This window comes from Balaenoptera musculus, chromosome 3 (assembly GCF_009873245.2).
Source record: "Balaenoptera musculus isolate JJ_BM4_2016_0621 chromosome 3, mBalMus1.pri.v3, whole genome shotgun sequence".
Lineage (NCBI taxonomy): Eukaryota > Metazoa > Chordata > Mammalia > Artiodactyla > Balaenopteridae > Balaenoptera > Balaenoptera musculus.
The window spans coordinates 97,213,146-97,229,087 of record NC_045787.1 but is presented as its reverse complement, the minus strand read 5'-3'; the positions used below and the strand labels follow the sequence as shown (position 1 = coordinate 97,229,087).

Here is a 15,942-nt window from a genome sequence, read left to right as displayed (position 1 = left end):
AATTAAAAAAGGAGAAATAAAATAGGGACTCGCTTGTTCCTGCCTTTGACACTGCCACGTGAGGCCTCTATGTTAGGAGCTACTTGTATTCTTTTTGTGCCCAAAAGGGGAAAGTCAAGAGACTCCCAGAGAGAGTGACCAGGAGCCCTCACATCATGGAGTTGAGGAGGTAACCAACTCTGATAGCGCCGACCTTGGGACTTCCTGTTATGCGAGGTAGCGAATTATTCTCGTTGTTTAAGCCACTTTTAGTTTATTCAGTGACTTGCACCTAAAGGATCCTCGCTGATACACCTGTTTTAGTGTTGTTATCTATGTTTGAAGGAGGTAGGAGAAGGAGTGAGGGGATAGCCCAAGCTCCTCAGATCTACCAGCAAGAGTAGGAGATCCTCTCACGACCTTGGTGGTCACCCCCGTGGAAGTACTAGCAGCTTAAATGCCAGTATTTGGGAAAATAATCTGCTTTTTTCACTTTCTTTTTTCCTGAGACCCGACCTCAGGCTTTCACAATCTCAAGTTTTCTTCTCATTTGTAAGACATCCTTTGTTTCTGGGGATTTTAAAGTCACAGCTTTTTTCCTCACTTCTTGCTCTGGCCCTTAAGTATTTCATTAGCTCCATTCACCACATTAGATGAAGAGTGTCATTAGCTCCGAATGATTGTTAGTGGCTGTTCAAGAACTGACAATAAAAAGTCAACGTTTCGGACTTCCCTGGTGGCCCAGTGGCTGAGTCCGCCTGCCAATGCAAGGGACACGGGTTCGAGCCCTGGTCCGGGAAGATCCCCCATGTCTTGGAGTAACTAAGCCCGTGCGCCACAACTACTGAGCCTGCTCTCTAGAGCCCACGAGCCACAACTCCTGAGCCCATGCGCCGCAACTACTGAGGGCTGTGCACTTAGAACCCGTGCTCCGCAACAAGAGAAGCCACCGCAATGAGAAACCCACACACTGCAACGAAGAGTAGCCCCCGCTCGCCACAACTAGAGAAAGCCTGCACACAGCAGCCAAGACCCAAAGCAACCAAAAAAAAAAAAAAAAAAAAAAATTCAACCTTTCACTAGTGACTGGCGTGCAATGGTGTATAATTTTGTGACACCTAACAGGGTTCTATGCTCTGTAGATCACAGGACTGGGAATGGCTGTTACTATGGCTGCAGATTTTTCAAGGACGGTATTCTTTTGAACAGAAGACCCTGCAAACAAATTCTCAGATTCTGTCTTTTGTTTCCAGTCTCATTTGTGGCTCAGGTGAAACTATTTTTTCCATCAGGATAAAACTGTTTAGATGTTTTTTTCCTTCAATAAATACAACCTTAAATAGTATAACCTTTAGAAAATGCTCTCTTTTCATTTTAACTTTATAGTAGTTATCTAATGAAGGCAAGATATTCCTGAAGGGTAGGCAAAACTGAGAAAATTGTGTGTTCCAAACCAAAAAAGAAATCACAGAATGTTAACCGAATCTTAACTTGAACCAAATCTTATTTTGCTAAGTCTTCTTTTTTAGTTCTAAATTGAGTATTAAAGCATAGAGCACAATGACATCAATACATTCTCTTAGCATAATGCTATGTATCCCAAAATGAAGCATGGTATTAAATACGAATTCCTCCACTTGGGGTTTGCATCCCATGTTTTCTCAAAGACTTTCCTCAAACACTCCCTCTCCTGCTTCAACCAGTTCTCAGTTCTTGATGGAATATTACCATCAGCGTACAAACAAGCACTAATACTGGTTTTTTTCAAATCAAATCAAATAAAACCTCCCATGACTTTGACCTGAATCATCTTCCCACCACTCTTCCATTCCTTCCCAATTCATTGTACATTTTCTTGACAAATATAGAGTCATGTCAATTTGATCTTCTACATCCAGTCCAATCAAGTTTCCACCCCTTCTATTCCAGAAAAAGATCTGGTCAGGGTCACACACACAAAAATTTATCCAGTGATCACTGTTCTTTCCTTAACCAGACCTTTCCATTGCTTTCAACATAGCTGCTCACTTTTCTTCCTAAAACTCTCTCATCTCTTAATGTCTAGGATGCCATGTGCTTGTAACTGAGTGCCTGCATTATTCGCTGCTTCATCACAGTCTCCTTCGCTGGTTCCTTTTCTCCTCCTCCACCACTAAGTGTCCTGGGCTCTCTAGGTGACATTTTTTCAAGCCTATGGCTTTAAATAGAACTTGTCTGCTACGACTTCCACATCTGTACCTTAAGATTCAAACATGCCCTAGAACTCCAGAATCATATACCCAACACCCTGCTGGATATTTTTCCACAAGTGTTTTAAAAAAGCATCTTAAAATTAACACAGCCAAAATAGTACTCTTGATTCTCCATAGAACTCAATTACCAAACTCTTTTCTCAGATTAACTGTTTTGAATAAATAACACTATCCAATTTTTTAAGCCAAACTTTCAGGGATTTTTCCTTATTTCTCACTGTCCATCAGAATCCTCATTCTCAAACGTACATATATAAATTATCAACATATCATGTACAATTTGCCTTCAAAACATATCCTAAATCTATCTTCTTCTTTTCCATTTCTACTGTTTAAACCATCATTGCTCAGATTATTCACAGCACTTTAGCTAGACTCCCTGCTTCCATTCTTCTCCCTACACAATAGTTTTCTGTTTGTTTGTTTTTCCGTATTAACTTTATTGAAGTGTGACTTACATGCAATAAAAAAGCACCTATTTCAAGTTTGCAGTTTGGTGAGCTTGTCAAGTGTATACACCCATATGATCATCAACCCTATCAGGATACAGAATATTTCCATCACCCCCCAAATTTTCCTTGTATCCATTTGCATTTTACCCACCCTCACCTCTGGCCTAGGCAACAACTGATATGTTATCAGTTGTTGCCTAGGCCAGAGATTACTATAGATTAGGTTTACCTCTTCTGTAATAGTATATACATGGGTTCATATGGTATGTGTTCTTTTGTGTCCTAGGTAGCTCAGCACATTTTTTGAGATTCGTCAATGTTGTGTGTCTAGTAGTTTGTTTCTTTTTATTGTTTGGCTATACCACAATTTGTTTAAGAAAATATCAAAGAAAATCTTTGTGATCTTAGAGGATAAAACTACTAAATAGGCTATAATAAAAAATTAACACCATCAGTTCATCATGATGAACTGCCCAAAATTAATGTATTAAATAACTTAGAGCCCAGGGAGATGATGCTAGGAAATCTACCAAATAAACCATCTAGTCTAAAACTCATATAACCATGAGGAAGTATACTTATAAGCCCATTCTTCAATGGGGAAGTACTAAGGTTCAGTAATTAGTTTAAACATAAGAAGTACATAAATAGTGAGTGTGGGGGAAAAGAGATTGTTTTCTGGGATAATCACACATAGGTGACAAGCTAAAAATGGCATAAAGTCCATTGAAATTGGTTATATAAAATTACAAGGTATCTGAGGCATCTGCATTCGAGACAATATTCTCCTCCAGTTAAGGAATGGAAAATTAGACATAGGGCATTTCCAAGTAATGTAGTCAATACTACTGTAGTATTAAGTGGACAGGAAGTCCTGCTTTTAAACTGAAATTGTTCCTATTAGCTTTAATAACTGATGTGAGCACTTTTAAAGTCTGGATAACCACTAAGGATTCATTTCCACAATATGCCTCCATTTAATGTGAAATCAGATGGAAGGTGCCCCAAACAACTGTTCAGTTTCTTTTTTTTCAGTTATTCATTAATTAATTTTATTTTTTGTTCCACCTGTTGAATGTGCTCTTTGAAAAAGACTTTGTATGTTCCATTGTTCAGTGAATTATTCTATAAATTTCAGGTATGTCCTGCTGGTTGATATTTTATTCACATCTTTTATATCCTTAGTAATTTTCTGCAGAAATTTCAACTATAATGTGGATTTGTCTAATTTTGTTTGCAGATTTTTTTCAGTTTTTGCTTCATAGATTTATGAATCTCTGGTACTAGGTTCATAGGGATTCAGAATTGACACTTTTATTTTTATGAAATTCCCCTTCTCATCTTTGTCAATATTGCTGGTTGTGAGGACTTCTCTGTATATTTTCCCATTCTCTTACTGTTGGACTATCTGTAACTCCATATTTAAAATGCACTTCCTCCAGATGATATAAAATTGGATTTAGCTCTTAAATCCAGTGTAATATTCTTTGGCTTTTTTTTAGAAAGTTTAGAGCATTTATAATTAATCTAATGATTTACATGGTTGTTTCTAAGTGTACCATCCAGCTATTTGTTTTCAATTTGTCCCATATGTATACTTTTTTGAGTTTTATGGTTTTATTAACACGAATACAATGTGCACACAAGCTGTCTCTTCATTTTCTTCGCTGTGCAGCCTGGCATTGGGATTGGTGACTGACAGCCGGCTAGGCTGCTCTTTCCACAATGGCTCTGTGGTTCTTAGAGGAGACGATGTGAGAAATCACAGCCCAGTAATATATGTTCCACATCAGCAGCATTTCAAGCTCCTTGACATTGTGGACAGAAACTTTCAGAAGTCACTGGTCAGCAAGTGCTTTGTTTTCTTGTTGTTCCAGTAACCAAAGTTGGACATCAAAATCTGGTCCCTGAATCTCCTGCGCACCCTATTGTCATGCCCCTGGGCTTCTGCCAGTTCTGCTTAATTATGACATATCGGTCTGACTGGTGCTGGATGGATTTGTTGGTTCCCTTTTTGATCTTTGGCTTCATGAGAGGTCTGAGGGTGGCCATGATGCTGAGGAGGACGTGTCCCATATATTTTTTGTTCTCCGTCCCTGCATTCTTTATGACTATTTAAATATTTTCAATATTCGATTTTTCTTTACCATGGTCTTACTAGCTATAACTTTTACGTTTATGCAGTAGGAGCTCTAGGGTTTGCAATATGCATCTTATCACAGTCTTTCTTCAAGTAATGTTATGCCTCTTGAGTTTTAATGTAAGAAATGTGTAACAGTATATTTCTATTATACCCTCCTCTTATTTATACTTTTATTGTCAAATAATCTACATCTTCATATGTCATAAACCCCACAAATATATTATTTTATAATTTAAACAATAAAATACACTTTAAAGAAATTTTAAAATGAAGGAATTTTTTAAAAATTTACCTACATAGTGACTATTCACAGTATTTTTTATTTCTTAGTAAAACTCTGGTTTACTCTTTCTTCAGCCTGAAGAAATTTACTATAAATTTTCTTCTTGTGCAGCTCTTTGGGTGATGAATTCTCCAAGGTTTTCTTTTCCTGAACATATTTTTATTTTAGCTTCATTTCTGAAGAATATTTTTTCTGGATATAGAATTTTAGGTTGACAGACCTTTTTTCAACATTTTAAAGATGTTGTTCCAAAATATTCTGGTTTGCATTGTTTCTGATAAAAAGTCAACAACTTTCATATGGTTATTCCCCTGCATTTAATCTCTCTTTCCTCTGGCTGCTTTTAAAATTTTCTCTTTAACAATGATTTTATAAAATTTGAATTATGTGCCTTTGCTTTTCTTTTTCTTGATTAGAATTTTTTGAGCTTCTAGGACATGCAGTCTTATAATTTTGAACAAATTTGGAAAATATTAGCCATTATTTATTCAATTCCTGTAAACCTCCTTCCTGGAACTCTAGTAACACTATTGTTAGAGTTCTTAGTACCATCCCATATTTCACCAAAGCTAAATATATCTGTATGGATAATTTCTATTGTTATGTCTTTAAGCTCACTGATATTTTTTCTGTGGTGTTTAATCTGCACATAACGTATTTTGGGTTCTAGACATTCTATTTTGTTCCTTTTAATATATGGAATTTCTGTCCTCACTATGTTCATGTTTACATCAACCCTTGAATGATCTGGACATTTCCCTTTTCCCAGTGCTGAGGCACCTGAATTAAAGTTCAGGGGTCACCTAGGTAAAGTACAGGGGAATTACTGTTATACATTTGTCACAGTGAAAAATGATCTTTCATCATAGGCCTCTCTTCCAGTCAATGGGTTCATGGTCTGAGAATCAGATCACATCTGGAATCTAGGGAAAAAAAATTGTGGGCAGCTTTTTAATGGGCAGCTTCCCTCTGCCTCCTTATCATTTATTTTTATTTATTTTGATTGTACATATTATGCAAAATGCTTGCTTGCTGCATATTCATATTTCTGTAAGGACTAACATATCCTGTTAACCATTTCTATATCTCACTGTGAGTCAAGCTTCCTCATCTGCCACACAGATCTTGTTGCTCGTTGTGATAATTGCACTTACCTTGCTTTTGATTGCTAAGCACTACCATCTCCTCTTTGTTATTTTGAGATGCAATCAAATTAATTGCTATCAGGATTCCCAGTCCTAAAACAGCATCTTTTACTGTCATTCATAGCCTAGAGAGAACAGCCATCCCTGAGCTCCTAAACAATTTTTGTTCCCCTTTCACCAGTTACTTGCTTAGTACTGTCACCTGGCATGTCCTCTAGGCCTTCGCATGAAATACTGTCAGCTGTTTATCCAGCTTTATGTAATATATCCTACCTACCTCTCTTTCTGAATCTTTGAATCCTTTTTCCAACATCAGCCCTGATAACTCCGACATTCCTACCTAATTTATTTTGTGTCAGTATTTTTTTTTACATGTTTCTAATAGCTATCCTAGGAGAGAATAGCATGATCTCCCACTGTAGATGCCAGAGTGTTAAATTCTATTTCACAGGACTATCTCCCATATTGATAAACTCCCCCATCCCCAACTTTCTTTTTTGTTCTGTTCCCCTTCATTCAGCATCCTCAACATACACAATCCTGTGCATCTACTCTTGTCTCCTCATGGTATATTGGTACATATTAGCCAAATCCTGCAACAACGGCAGCACATGGTTTTCCTCATTCCTTAGCAAGCCTAATAGTTCTCCATATGGATGTTCCGGGATTTGTGCTGGTACTATCTTAGATCGGGTTTCCTGAAAATGGGGATTTTTAATGGGAAAGTTAATGGACAGTGCTCTTAGGAAGTTCACCTGGAAGAATGTGAGAAAGGCAGAATCTGGCAGAAGGAGAAGCTGAATCACAATGTACAGTTGACCCTCGAACAATGAGAGAGTTGTTGAACAACCCTCCACACAGTTGAAGATCTGAGTATAACTTATAATTGGCCCTCCCTCTATGTGGTTCCTCCTTATACACAGTTCTGCATCCATGGATTCAGCAACTGCAGATCGTATAGTACTGTAGTACAGTAATGACCTATTTCTGGATCTCAGTGCTGGTTACACAGTATGTTTAGTTTAAGAAAATCCACTGAGTTTTAAATTAACTATAGATGGAAATTAATGCAGCATATTGTAATTCAGTGAGTTTTTTAATGGGTTAGAGGTTTAGAAAAAAGTTTTTAAAAATCTTCATTAAAAGATACTTTTCAGAGCCAAGTATTTTCAGAAAAAAAAAGTTTTCTTAAATGAAAATAAAGATGAAAAGACAAAACTTTAAATACTCTAAAAAATTTCCCCAGAGTTGGACTTTTTCAGTTTATATAATGCAATCTGCTTAAGCTGATCTATTCTAAACAGTCTTTCACCACTGTGACAGTCCAAAGTTAACAACTTTTATTTATACATGTAAGGTCCTTCCAGGGTACATTTGAATCATCAAAGACAGACAAAGATGTGTTTAATTTCATTTAAGTCTATTTGGTTAAATTTTCTCTCTTTGAACATCAGTAGAGCCATGTGTGATATCTAATGGAAAATATTTCAGATTATTTGCTTAAGTAGATGGTCATGTGTGAGTCTATCATCTATTATTTATATTTTAAAGTCATTTAATTTTAGAACTATATAATTTTGTTCTCTATTTTCTTCCTTCCTTCTTAGGTGTACACCTAATACATAGATGGATTACAAAAGTATAGGAACTAGAATGTTTATAACATCACTGTTTATAATAGGCAAAAACTGCCAACTATACTATTAATGCCTATCAACACTAGAATGGATAAATAAATTGTGGTATATGTCCATAATCGTAGTATGTAACAATGAGAATAAAAATCAAAATCCATGTACAACAATATAAATGAAACTCACAGACATATCAATTGAAAGAAGTTCAATTATTCATGAAATACTCATGAATTCAAAGTTCAATTATTCATGGCTGAATAATATTCTGATGTGTGTGTATGTGTATCACAATTTGTTTATCCGTTTAGCTGTCAACACTTAGGTTGTTTCCATGTCTTGACTATGAAATAATGCTGCAATGACCATGACACTGCAGATGTCTCTTCAACATAATGATTTTGTTCTCTTTGGATATACACCCAGAAATGGAATTGCTGGATCATATGGCAGTTCTATTTTTAATTACTTGAGGAACCTCCAAACTGTTTTTCATAGTGACTAAATTAAAACACTACCTGATGTGAAATTCCTATACACTAGCAATGAAAGATCAGAAAGAGAAATTAAGGAAACAATCCCATTTACCATTGCAACAAAAAGAATAAAATACCCAGGAATAAATACCTAAGGAGGCAAAAGACCTGTACTCAGAAAACTATAAGATACTGATGAAAGAAATCAAAAATGACACAAACAGAAGGAGAGATATTCCATGTTCTTGGATTGGAAGAATCAATATTGTGATAATAACTATACTACTAAAAGCAATCTACAGATTCAATGCAAGCCCTATCAAATTACCAGTGGCATTTTTCACAGAATTAGAACAAAAAATTTTACAATTTGTATGGAAACACAAAAGACCCTGAATAGCCAAAGCAATCTTGAAATAGAAGAAACGGAGCTGGAGGAATCAGGCTCCCTGACTTCAGACTATACTATAAAGCTACAGTAATCAAGACAGTATGGTACTGGCACAAAAACAGAAACATGTATCAGTGGAACAGGATAGAAAGCCCAGAGGTAAACCCACGCACCTATGGTCACCTTATCTATGAAAAAGGAGGCAAGAATATACAATGGAGAAAAGACAATCTCTTCAACAAGTGGTGCTGGGAAAACTGGACAGCTACATGTAAAAGAATGAAATTAGAACACTCCCTAACACCATACACACAAAAAAACTCAAAATGGATTAAAGACCTAAATGTAAGGCCGGACACTATAAAACGCTTACAGGAAAACATAAACAGAACACTCTGACATAAATCACAGTAGATGTTTTCTGACCCACCTCCTACAGTAATGAAAATAAAAATAAAAATAAAGAAATGGGACCTAATTAAACTTAAAAACTTTTGCACAGCAAAGGAAACCATAAACAAGACGAAAAGACAACCCTCAGAATGGCAGAAAATATTTGTAAACAAAGCAACTGACAAGGGATTAATCTCCAAAATATACAAACAGCTCATGCAGCTCAAAATCAAAACAACAAACAACCCAATCAAAAAATGGGCATAAGACTTAAATAGACATTTCTCCAAAGAAGACATACAGATGGCCAACAAACACATGAAAAGATGCTCAACATCACTAATTATTAGAGAAATGCAAATCAAAACCAAAATGATGTATCACCTCACACCAGTCAGAATGGCCATCATCAAAAAATCTACAAACAATTAATGCTGGAGAGGGTGTGGAGAAAAGGGAACCCTCCTACACTGTTGGTGGAAATGTAAATTGATACAGCCACTATGGAGAACAGTATGGAGGTGCCTTAAAAAACTAAAAATAGAACTACCATATGAACCAGCAATCCCTCTCCTGGGCATATACCCAAAGAAAACCATAATTCCAAAAGATACATGCACCCCAATATTCATTGCAGCACTATTTACAATAGCCAGGACATGGAAGCAACTTAAATGTCCATCAACAGAGGAATGGATAAAGAAGATGTGGTAAATATATACAATCGAATATTACTCTGCCATAAAAAGGAACAAAACTGTGCCATTTGCAGAGATGTGGATGGACCTAGAGACTGTCATGCAGAGTGGGGTAAGTCAGAAAGAAAAAAACAAATATCATATGTTAACATATATATGTGGAATATAGAAAAATGGGACAGATGAACCTCTTTGCAAAGCAGAAATAGAGACACAGATGTAGAGAACAAACGTATGGACACCAAGTGGGGCGAGGGGAGTGGGATGGATTGGGAGATTGGGACTGACATATGTACACTACTATGTATGAAGTAGATGGCTGGTGAGGGCCTACTGTATAGCACGGGGTGGGGGGGGAAAGAAGGTACAATCTGTTTGCAGGACATATATTAAGTTAACCTTAAAAATGCATTCCAATATACATTAGGTGCAGACAAATACTGTTTGATTCCACTTATACAAGGTACCTAGAATAGTCAACTTCATAGAGTCAGAAAGTACATTGGTAGATACCAGGGGCCGGGAGGTGGGGGGTGGGGGAGGGGGAATGGGGAGTTAGTGTTTAATGGGGACAGAGTTTCAGTTTAGGCAGGTGAAAAATTCAGGAGATGGATGATGGTGAGAGCTGCACAACAATGTGAATGTACTTAGTGCCACTGAACTGTATGGTTAAATAGGGTTAAAATAGTATGTTTTATACTACGTGACTTTACCACAATAAAAAAACATTAAAAAAATTAAAACAAATGTTAGATTTGTTACTTCTCAGTACTGCTGTAAAACCTGCCTAACAAATACTATCGTCTATTTGTTGAATGCAATTGATATTTGCCTAGGAAAGCTGATGTGTCAGAAATAACAATATTATAGCCAGAGTATTCAGTGTTTACCTTTCCCACATATCTTAAGTAAGAAACTTAAGTTCAGGGAAGTGAAACAATTTGAGGGAATAATGGAATTAGTAAAAAGTAAAACAGATCTGTCTCATTTGAAGTGTTAATATTTACTCTATACCATCTCTCCAAAAGAAAAGAAACTGTATGTAGAAGCCATGTGGGTTTTTCTGTTTATATCCCACCACCCAACCAAATAAGTTATTAACATACCATATTCCAATAACAAAGAAACATGTTCCTGCAATTACCCTAATATGGGCATCAGAGCCACTATCTGAGCTAAAATCTATTGGACTTAAGAGGCCAGCATCACTCCTGTAACACGTTAAGTAGCTTCCTGGGGAGTGGAGGTTGAAGAAGTAATGATCCTCTGAGAGGAGGTATTTGGAATACGTTTGTGTCTGAACTTACCCACATTTATATGTGACATTCCAGAGTCACACCATCATAGCTCTTCTCCTTAAATCAGAGAAGTTGTCAAACTATACAGAGAGTCATTGTTGAAGTTACTTTTTAGTGCATATAAAATTACTTAGTGTTTGTCCGACAAAGGAAAAATTAAACAAAGCAAACAAACAAAAAGCAAAAACAACTGAAATAAAAGTTTTTTTTTAATGTTTCATTGATAAAAGTCAAGTTCCTGGAAACAAATTTTGGTAAAAATCTATGCCTTCTCCCATGAAATGATTCACAACAAAATAAAACTAGAAGCATTGAAAAAGATAATCAGGAAATAGCAAAAATAAAATACATAAAATGACACAGGAAAATCACAAACCTTTCAACATCGTCTATAGATAAGCAGTTCTTTTTCTCTTCTCAACAAAAATTAAGAAACATTAATACTGCATCACATCAAGTTTAAATTCTAATTTCTGAGGTTAACAGAAATGTTTGCAAATGTTAAGTTATAGCTAATGAACTAACATAAATGAACCAGTATCCTAATAGTTTTCTTTTATTAAACCAGGATGATGAAAATCAGAAAAAGTAAACACAATGAGCTATGTGCTGTAGACATTGCAAATATTAAGTGCATTATTAAAGATCTCTTTGATAATCTTTTCTAAAATCAATTTCAAAACGTTTCCTCAAGCCAAAGTGAGTCTATGCACTAACAGACAAAGCAACCCATGTATGATTTTCTTATTGTTTTGAATTTCTATTCCAGCTTTTCTCTTTCCTGTGGAACTGATAAGAAAAAGTGTAAGTACAGAGAGGTTCAGCAGAGCAAACTAAGCACATGCACATAAAAAACACCCATTAACGTATGTTGACACACAAGTTGCCCATAGGCAGTATCTTTTAACGGTTCTTAATTTTGTTGCTTCCTACGTTGATGGACTTAGAGATTCTCATACTAGGTGAAGTAAGTCAGAAAGAAAAAGACAAATACCATATGATATCACTTATATGTGGAATCTAAAATATGACACAAATGAACCTATCAACAAAACAGAAACAGACTCACAGACATAGAGCAGACTTGTGGTTGCAAAGAGGGAGGAGGGTGGGGAGGGATGGATTGGGAGTTTGGGGTTAGTAGATGTAAACTATTATATATAAAATGGATAAACAACAAGGTTCTACTGTATAGCACAGGGAACTATACTGAATACTGTTCAGGCAACAGAAGTACTAGCTAGATTGGAGACAGGGTATGGGCACGAAAGCAAGCAGAGTCAGAGCACATTTAGGTGTTTGAATTTTGTGCTTAAAATATTTTAAGCAGGATTACTCCAGAGAAATGTTTACATCATGGAAAGATCACTCTGCCCCATAATTGAGAATTGATTGTAGGTGGGCAGGGGTAACAGATAGAAACCTATTGGGAAAAATTGAGACCAGAAGTAATGCAGAGGAAATGCTGAAGAGAGGGTAATTTGGAGATTTTTTTTTTTAATTAACTTTTATTGGCGTATAGTTGATTTACAATGTTGTGTAGTTTCTGCTGTACAGCAAAGTGAATCAGTTATACATATACATATATCCACTCTTTTTTAGAGTCTTTTCCCATATAGGGCATTACAGAGTATCGAGTAGAGGTCCCTATGCTATACAGTAGGTTCTTAATAGTTACCTATTTTTGGAAATGGAGTCAATAAGTCTTTTTGATTAATAGGATGTACGAGAAGAACGACAGAAATAACCCCCATATTTCTGGCTTGAGAATCTAGGTTATGGTGGGCCATTCATCAAAATAAGGAATAGTGGGAGAAGATCAGCTTTTGGAGGGAACACGATTTCAATTTTGGGCAAACTGCCTACAGTAAGCGAAGTGAAGCTATGGCTGGAGATGCCAAGCAGACAGCTATGGTTCTACAACTCTGAAAGTTTGGTTTCAACTCTCAGGCAGAGCAAGAAAAGTCTCTCTGTAACTCAAGCCTAAATCTCCAACGCAGTCCCATCACTGAAAGCTCGCCCCTACACCAGCCCCTTGCACTCTTAGCCCTTTGTCCACATCTGCCTTTTGACGTTGTACCCCTTAACTCTGGGGCTCACCGAAACCCGGAAAGGCTAGCCTCCAGCGCGCTGAAAGATAAGAAAGCCCTTGTAATAAGAAAGGTCACTCCTAGGCTTTGAGCCAGGACCTCGCCCCGCCCCCGCGCCGCCTCCAACCAGGGGGGTGCGTGGCCTGGAGGCGGGGCCCTCTTCTCCCGGAGGGTTGGTGCCCCTGTCACCCCGCCCCCTGCTCCCTACAAAGGCGCGTGTACCCGTGACGCTATCCTAGCACCAGGCCAACGGCGAGCTTCTTTGCTTACTGGGCACAAGGAAGTCCGCGGGCATTTGGAATGCAGACTCGAATCAAGGTGTAAAAGTGAGCCTTGGGCATGGCCATCAACGGTAAGCCTAGTGGGACAACTCAGTAAACTGCGGTCTCCACGCTCCCGCTCGCTGCCGCGAAGGGTGTAGCTACGGCGACTGAGCAGCGCCAAACTTCTTCAAACGAAATCTCACGAGGGAGCCTAGCAAGCTGAGTATCGGCTCCGTAGCCAAGCTCCACCTGGCACAAGTACCCAGATCTTCATGCGCGGTATTTGCTTCAGTCTTGCGTTGTAGTCTTTCCAATAATCCCGTTCTTCTGTTTAAAAAAAAAAAAAAAAAAACAACTGAAAAAAGAATAAAAGAAAAAAAAGGTGGTGTGCATTGTTCTTACTTTCAGAAATGTCAGTGCAAAATCAACCCAACTGTGATCTTCCATGAGGTGTGCTCAGCCACAGGCCCACAAGAGCGAGAATGAAGGCTTTCTCAGCCATTGCTGGGAAGCTAATACACCACTTCCCAGACTCACAGCTGGGCTCTGGCTAGTCACAGAGTGAGGTGTATGATACACTACCAAAGAGGGTTGCTTTATTCGTGTACACTGTTCTCTAATGCTCTTAGCTTGTTCTCATGTCCTCGTTCTTGTGGGGGGAGCCAGAAGAAGAGACTTAAAGGTACCAGTTAAAGGTGAGTGGTGGCGTCTAGTATCCAGCTGCAAGGAGAACGGTGTCTTCACTAGACCACCTGCGGCATGATTGGGGCGTGGTTCCTGGCTGCAGAGCCCCTGACCTCACTCACTGACCCTCATAGTGATTCTGTCAGCTGTCACTGAGCTGCAGCTGGTTTGAGATTGCAGCTGTGCAGGGTGATTGAGCACACATAGACCACAGTAGCCAAGTTTAATACGAAAATAGATTCATTTGGGAACCAACACAGGCTTTCCAGGAACTCATACTGCATAAGTCAGAATCAAGCCTTGGACAGAGATAGAATTTTTTTTCCTGGAATCACAAGATGTTCTCTAGGGGACCCTATACTGTAAAGGCAGCTGTAATTTGCATGAACTTAAGACTCATTAATTTATCCCATACACACTACTAAATATAAAATAGATAACCAACAAGGACCTACTGTATAGCACAGAGAACTATACTCAATATTTTCTAATAACCTATAAGGGCAAAGAATCTAAAAAAAATAGATATATGTGTCTGTATAACTGAATCACTTTGCTGTACACCTGAAACTAACACAACATTGTAAATCAACTGTACTTCAATTTAAAAAAAAAGACCCATTGATAGCACCAGGAACGAAACACCTCAGACCTGGCTTTTCCGCAAGCTCAGTTTAGTAGGTAGCAATCTAATGGATTTTTTGCTAATTTTTTTTCTCTCTTATCTTGTTTCTTAGCCTTGGATAGATGACCCAGTTTGGACCTAATGCAGCAAGAAAATATCTGCAGGAAAAAAATCTTTTTTAAATGCATCTTTCAGAGTAGGAAAGTTTATGTCCATGTGGCCTTACTGGACCTCTGAAGCACCCACCATCTTGGTGGTGACAGTAGCTACAGGACAGCTGGAGAAAGCTTGGGTTTCTGCAAGAGGAGCACATGAAAGCACAACTAACCTCTCTACAGAAGATTTTTCCCAGTAGAGTTTAGGTTCACAGACCCTGGCCAACCAGCACAGTATGACTAGTAACCTGACAGGCTTAAACAAGAACTTTTCTCTTTCCTCCATCCCGCAGATAATCCTAAATAAATTGGCTGGCAACTGCAGTAAAGGTCTGGATTGTGCTGGAATCTGGGAATGTCATTTTTGCTTATGATAACTGCTGCTAGTGTTTTTCTAGCAGTGAGGCTGCTACTACACTGACCTTCTGTATGCTGTGCTCTTTATTTTTTGTTTGTTTGTTTTTTCAGCAATAGAAACATCAATGGTTTAATGGATGGGTGATCTTGCACATCTGAAGCAAGGTCCTGGAGCTACATCCCACCATGTGCTGCGGACAGTGGGCAGGACATGTTAGCAGTCTTTGCTCTGCTGTGCTCTTTGGAAAAGTAAGACACAAGAGAGTATTGCAGCTGGGTTAGACCTACTTTGGAGGTTAGAGGAGTTATGTCCATTTCTAGTATAACAGGGCAAGATATGGTGATAGCACTAAGTGGTGGACAGTGTATAAAAGTTAAGTTTTTAATAAAAGCAGGACCATGTTTTCCATTTTAAACTTATCTCTTGGTACTTGCCTGGCTGTCCAGTGGTTGAGACTCCGCACTTTCACTGCAAGGGGCACGGGATCGATCCCTGGTCAGGGAACTAAGATCCCACATGCAGTGAGATGCGGCCACAATTTAAAAAAAAAAAAAAACTTACCTCTTCTGCACTCAGAACCCTATGCAGGAGATAAGATCTGAATATTCATGCATTCAGCCTTT

The 15,942-nt window shown here is 37.9% G+C and overlaps 1 protein-coding gene and 1 pseudogene across 1 annotated transcript in view; both read right to left on the bottom strand.

The window, feature by feature from the left end:
- HSD17B4 (hydroxysteroid 17-beta dehydrogenase 4) overlaps positions 1-13,831 on the bottom strand; it is a 191,163-nt gene extending 177,332 nt beyond the window's left edge. Inside the window, exon 1 of the mRNA XM_036848349.1 lies at positions 13,505-13,831. Coding sequence (XP_036704244.1) covers positions 13,505-13,529 — 25 coding nt within the window. The 5' untranslated portion in view covers positions 13,530-13,831. The remainder of the gene's footprint in view (positions 1-13,504) is intronic.
- On the bottom strand, positions 3,885-4,849 carry LOC118893129 (annotated as a pseudogene).
- Positions 13,832-15,942: the final 2,111 nt, after the last annotated feature.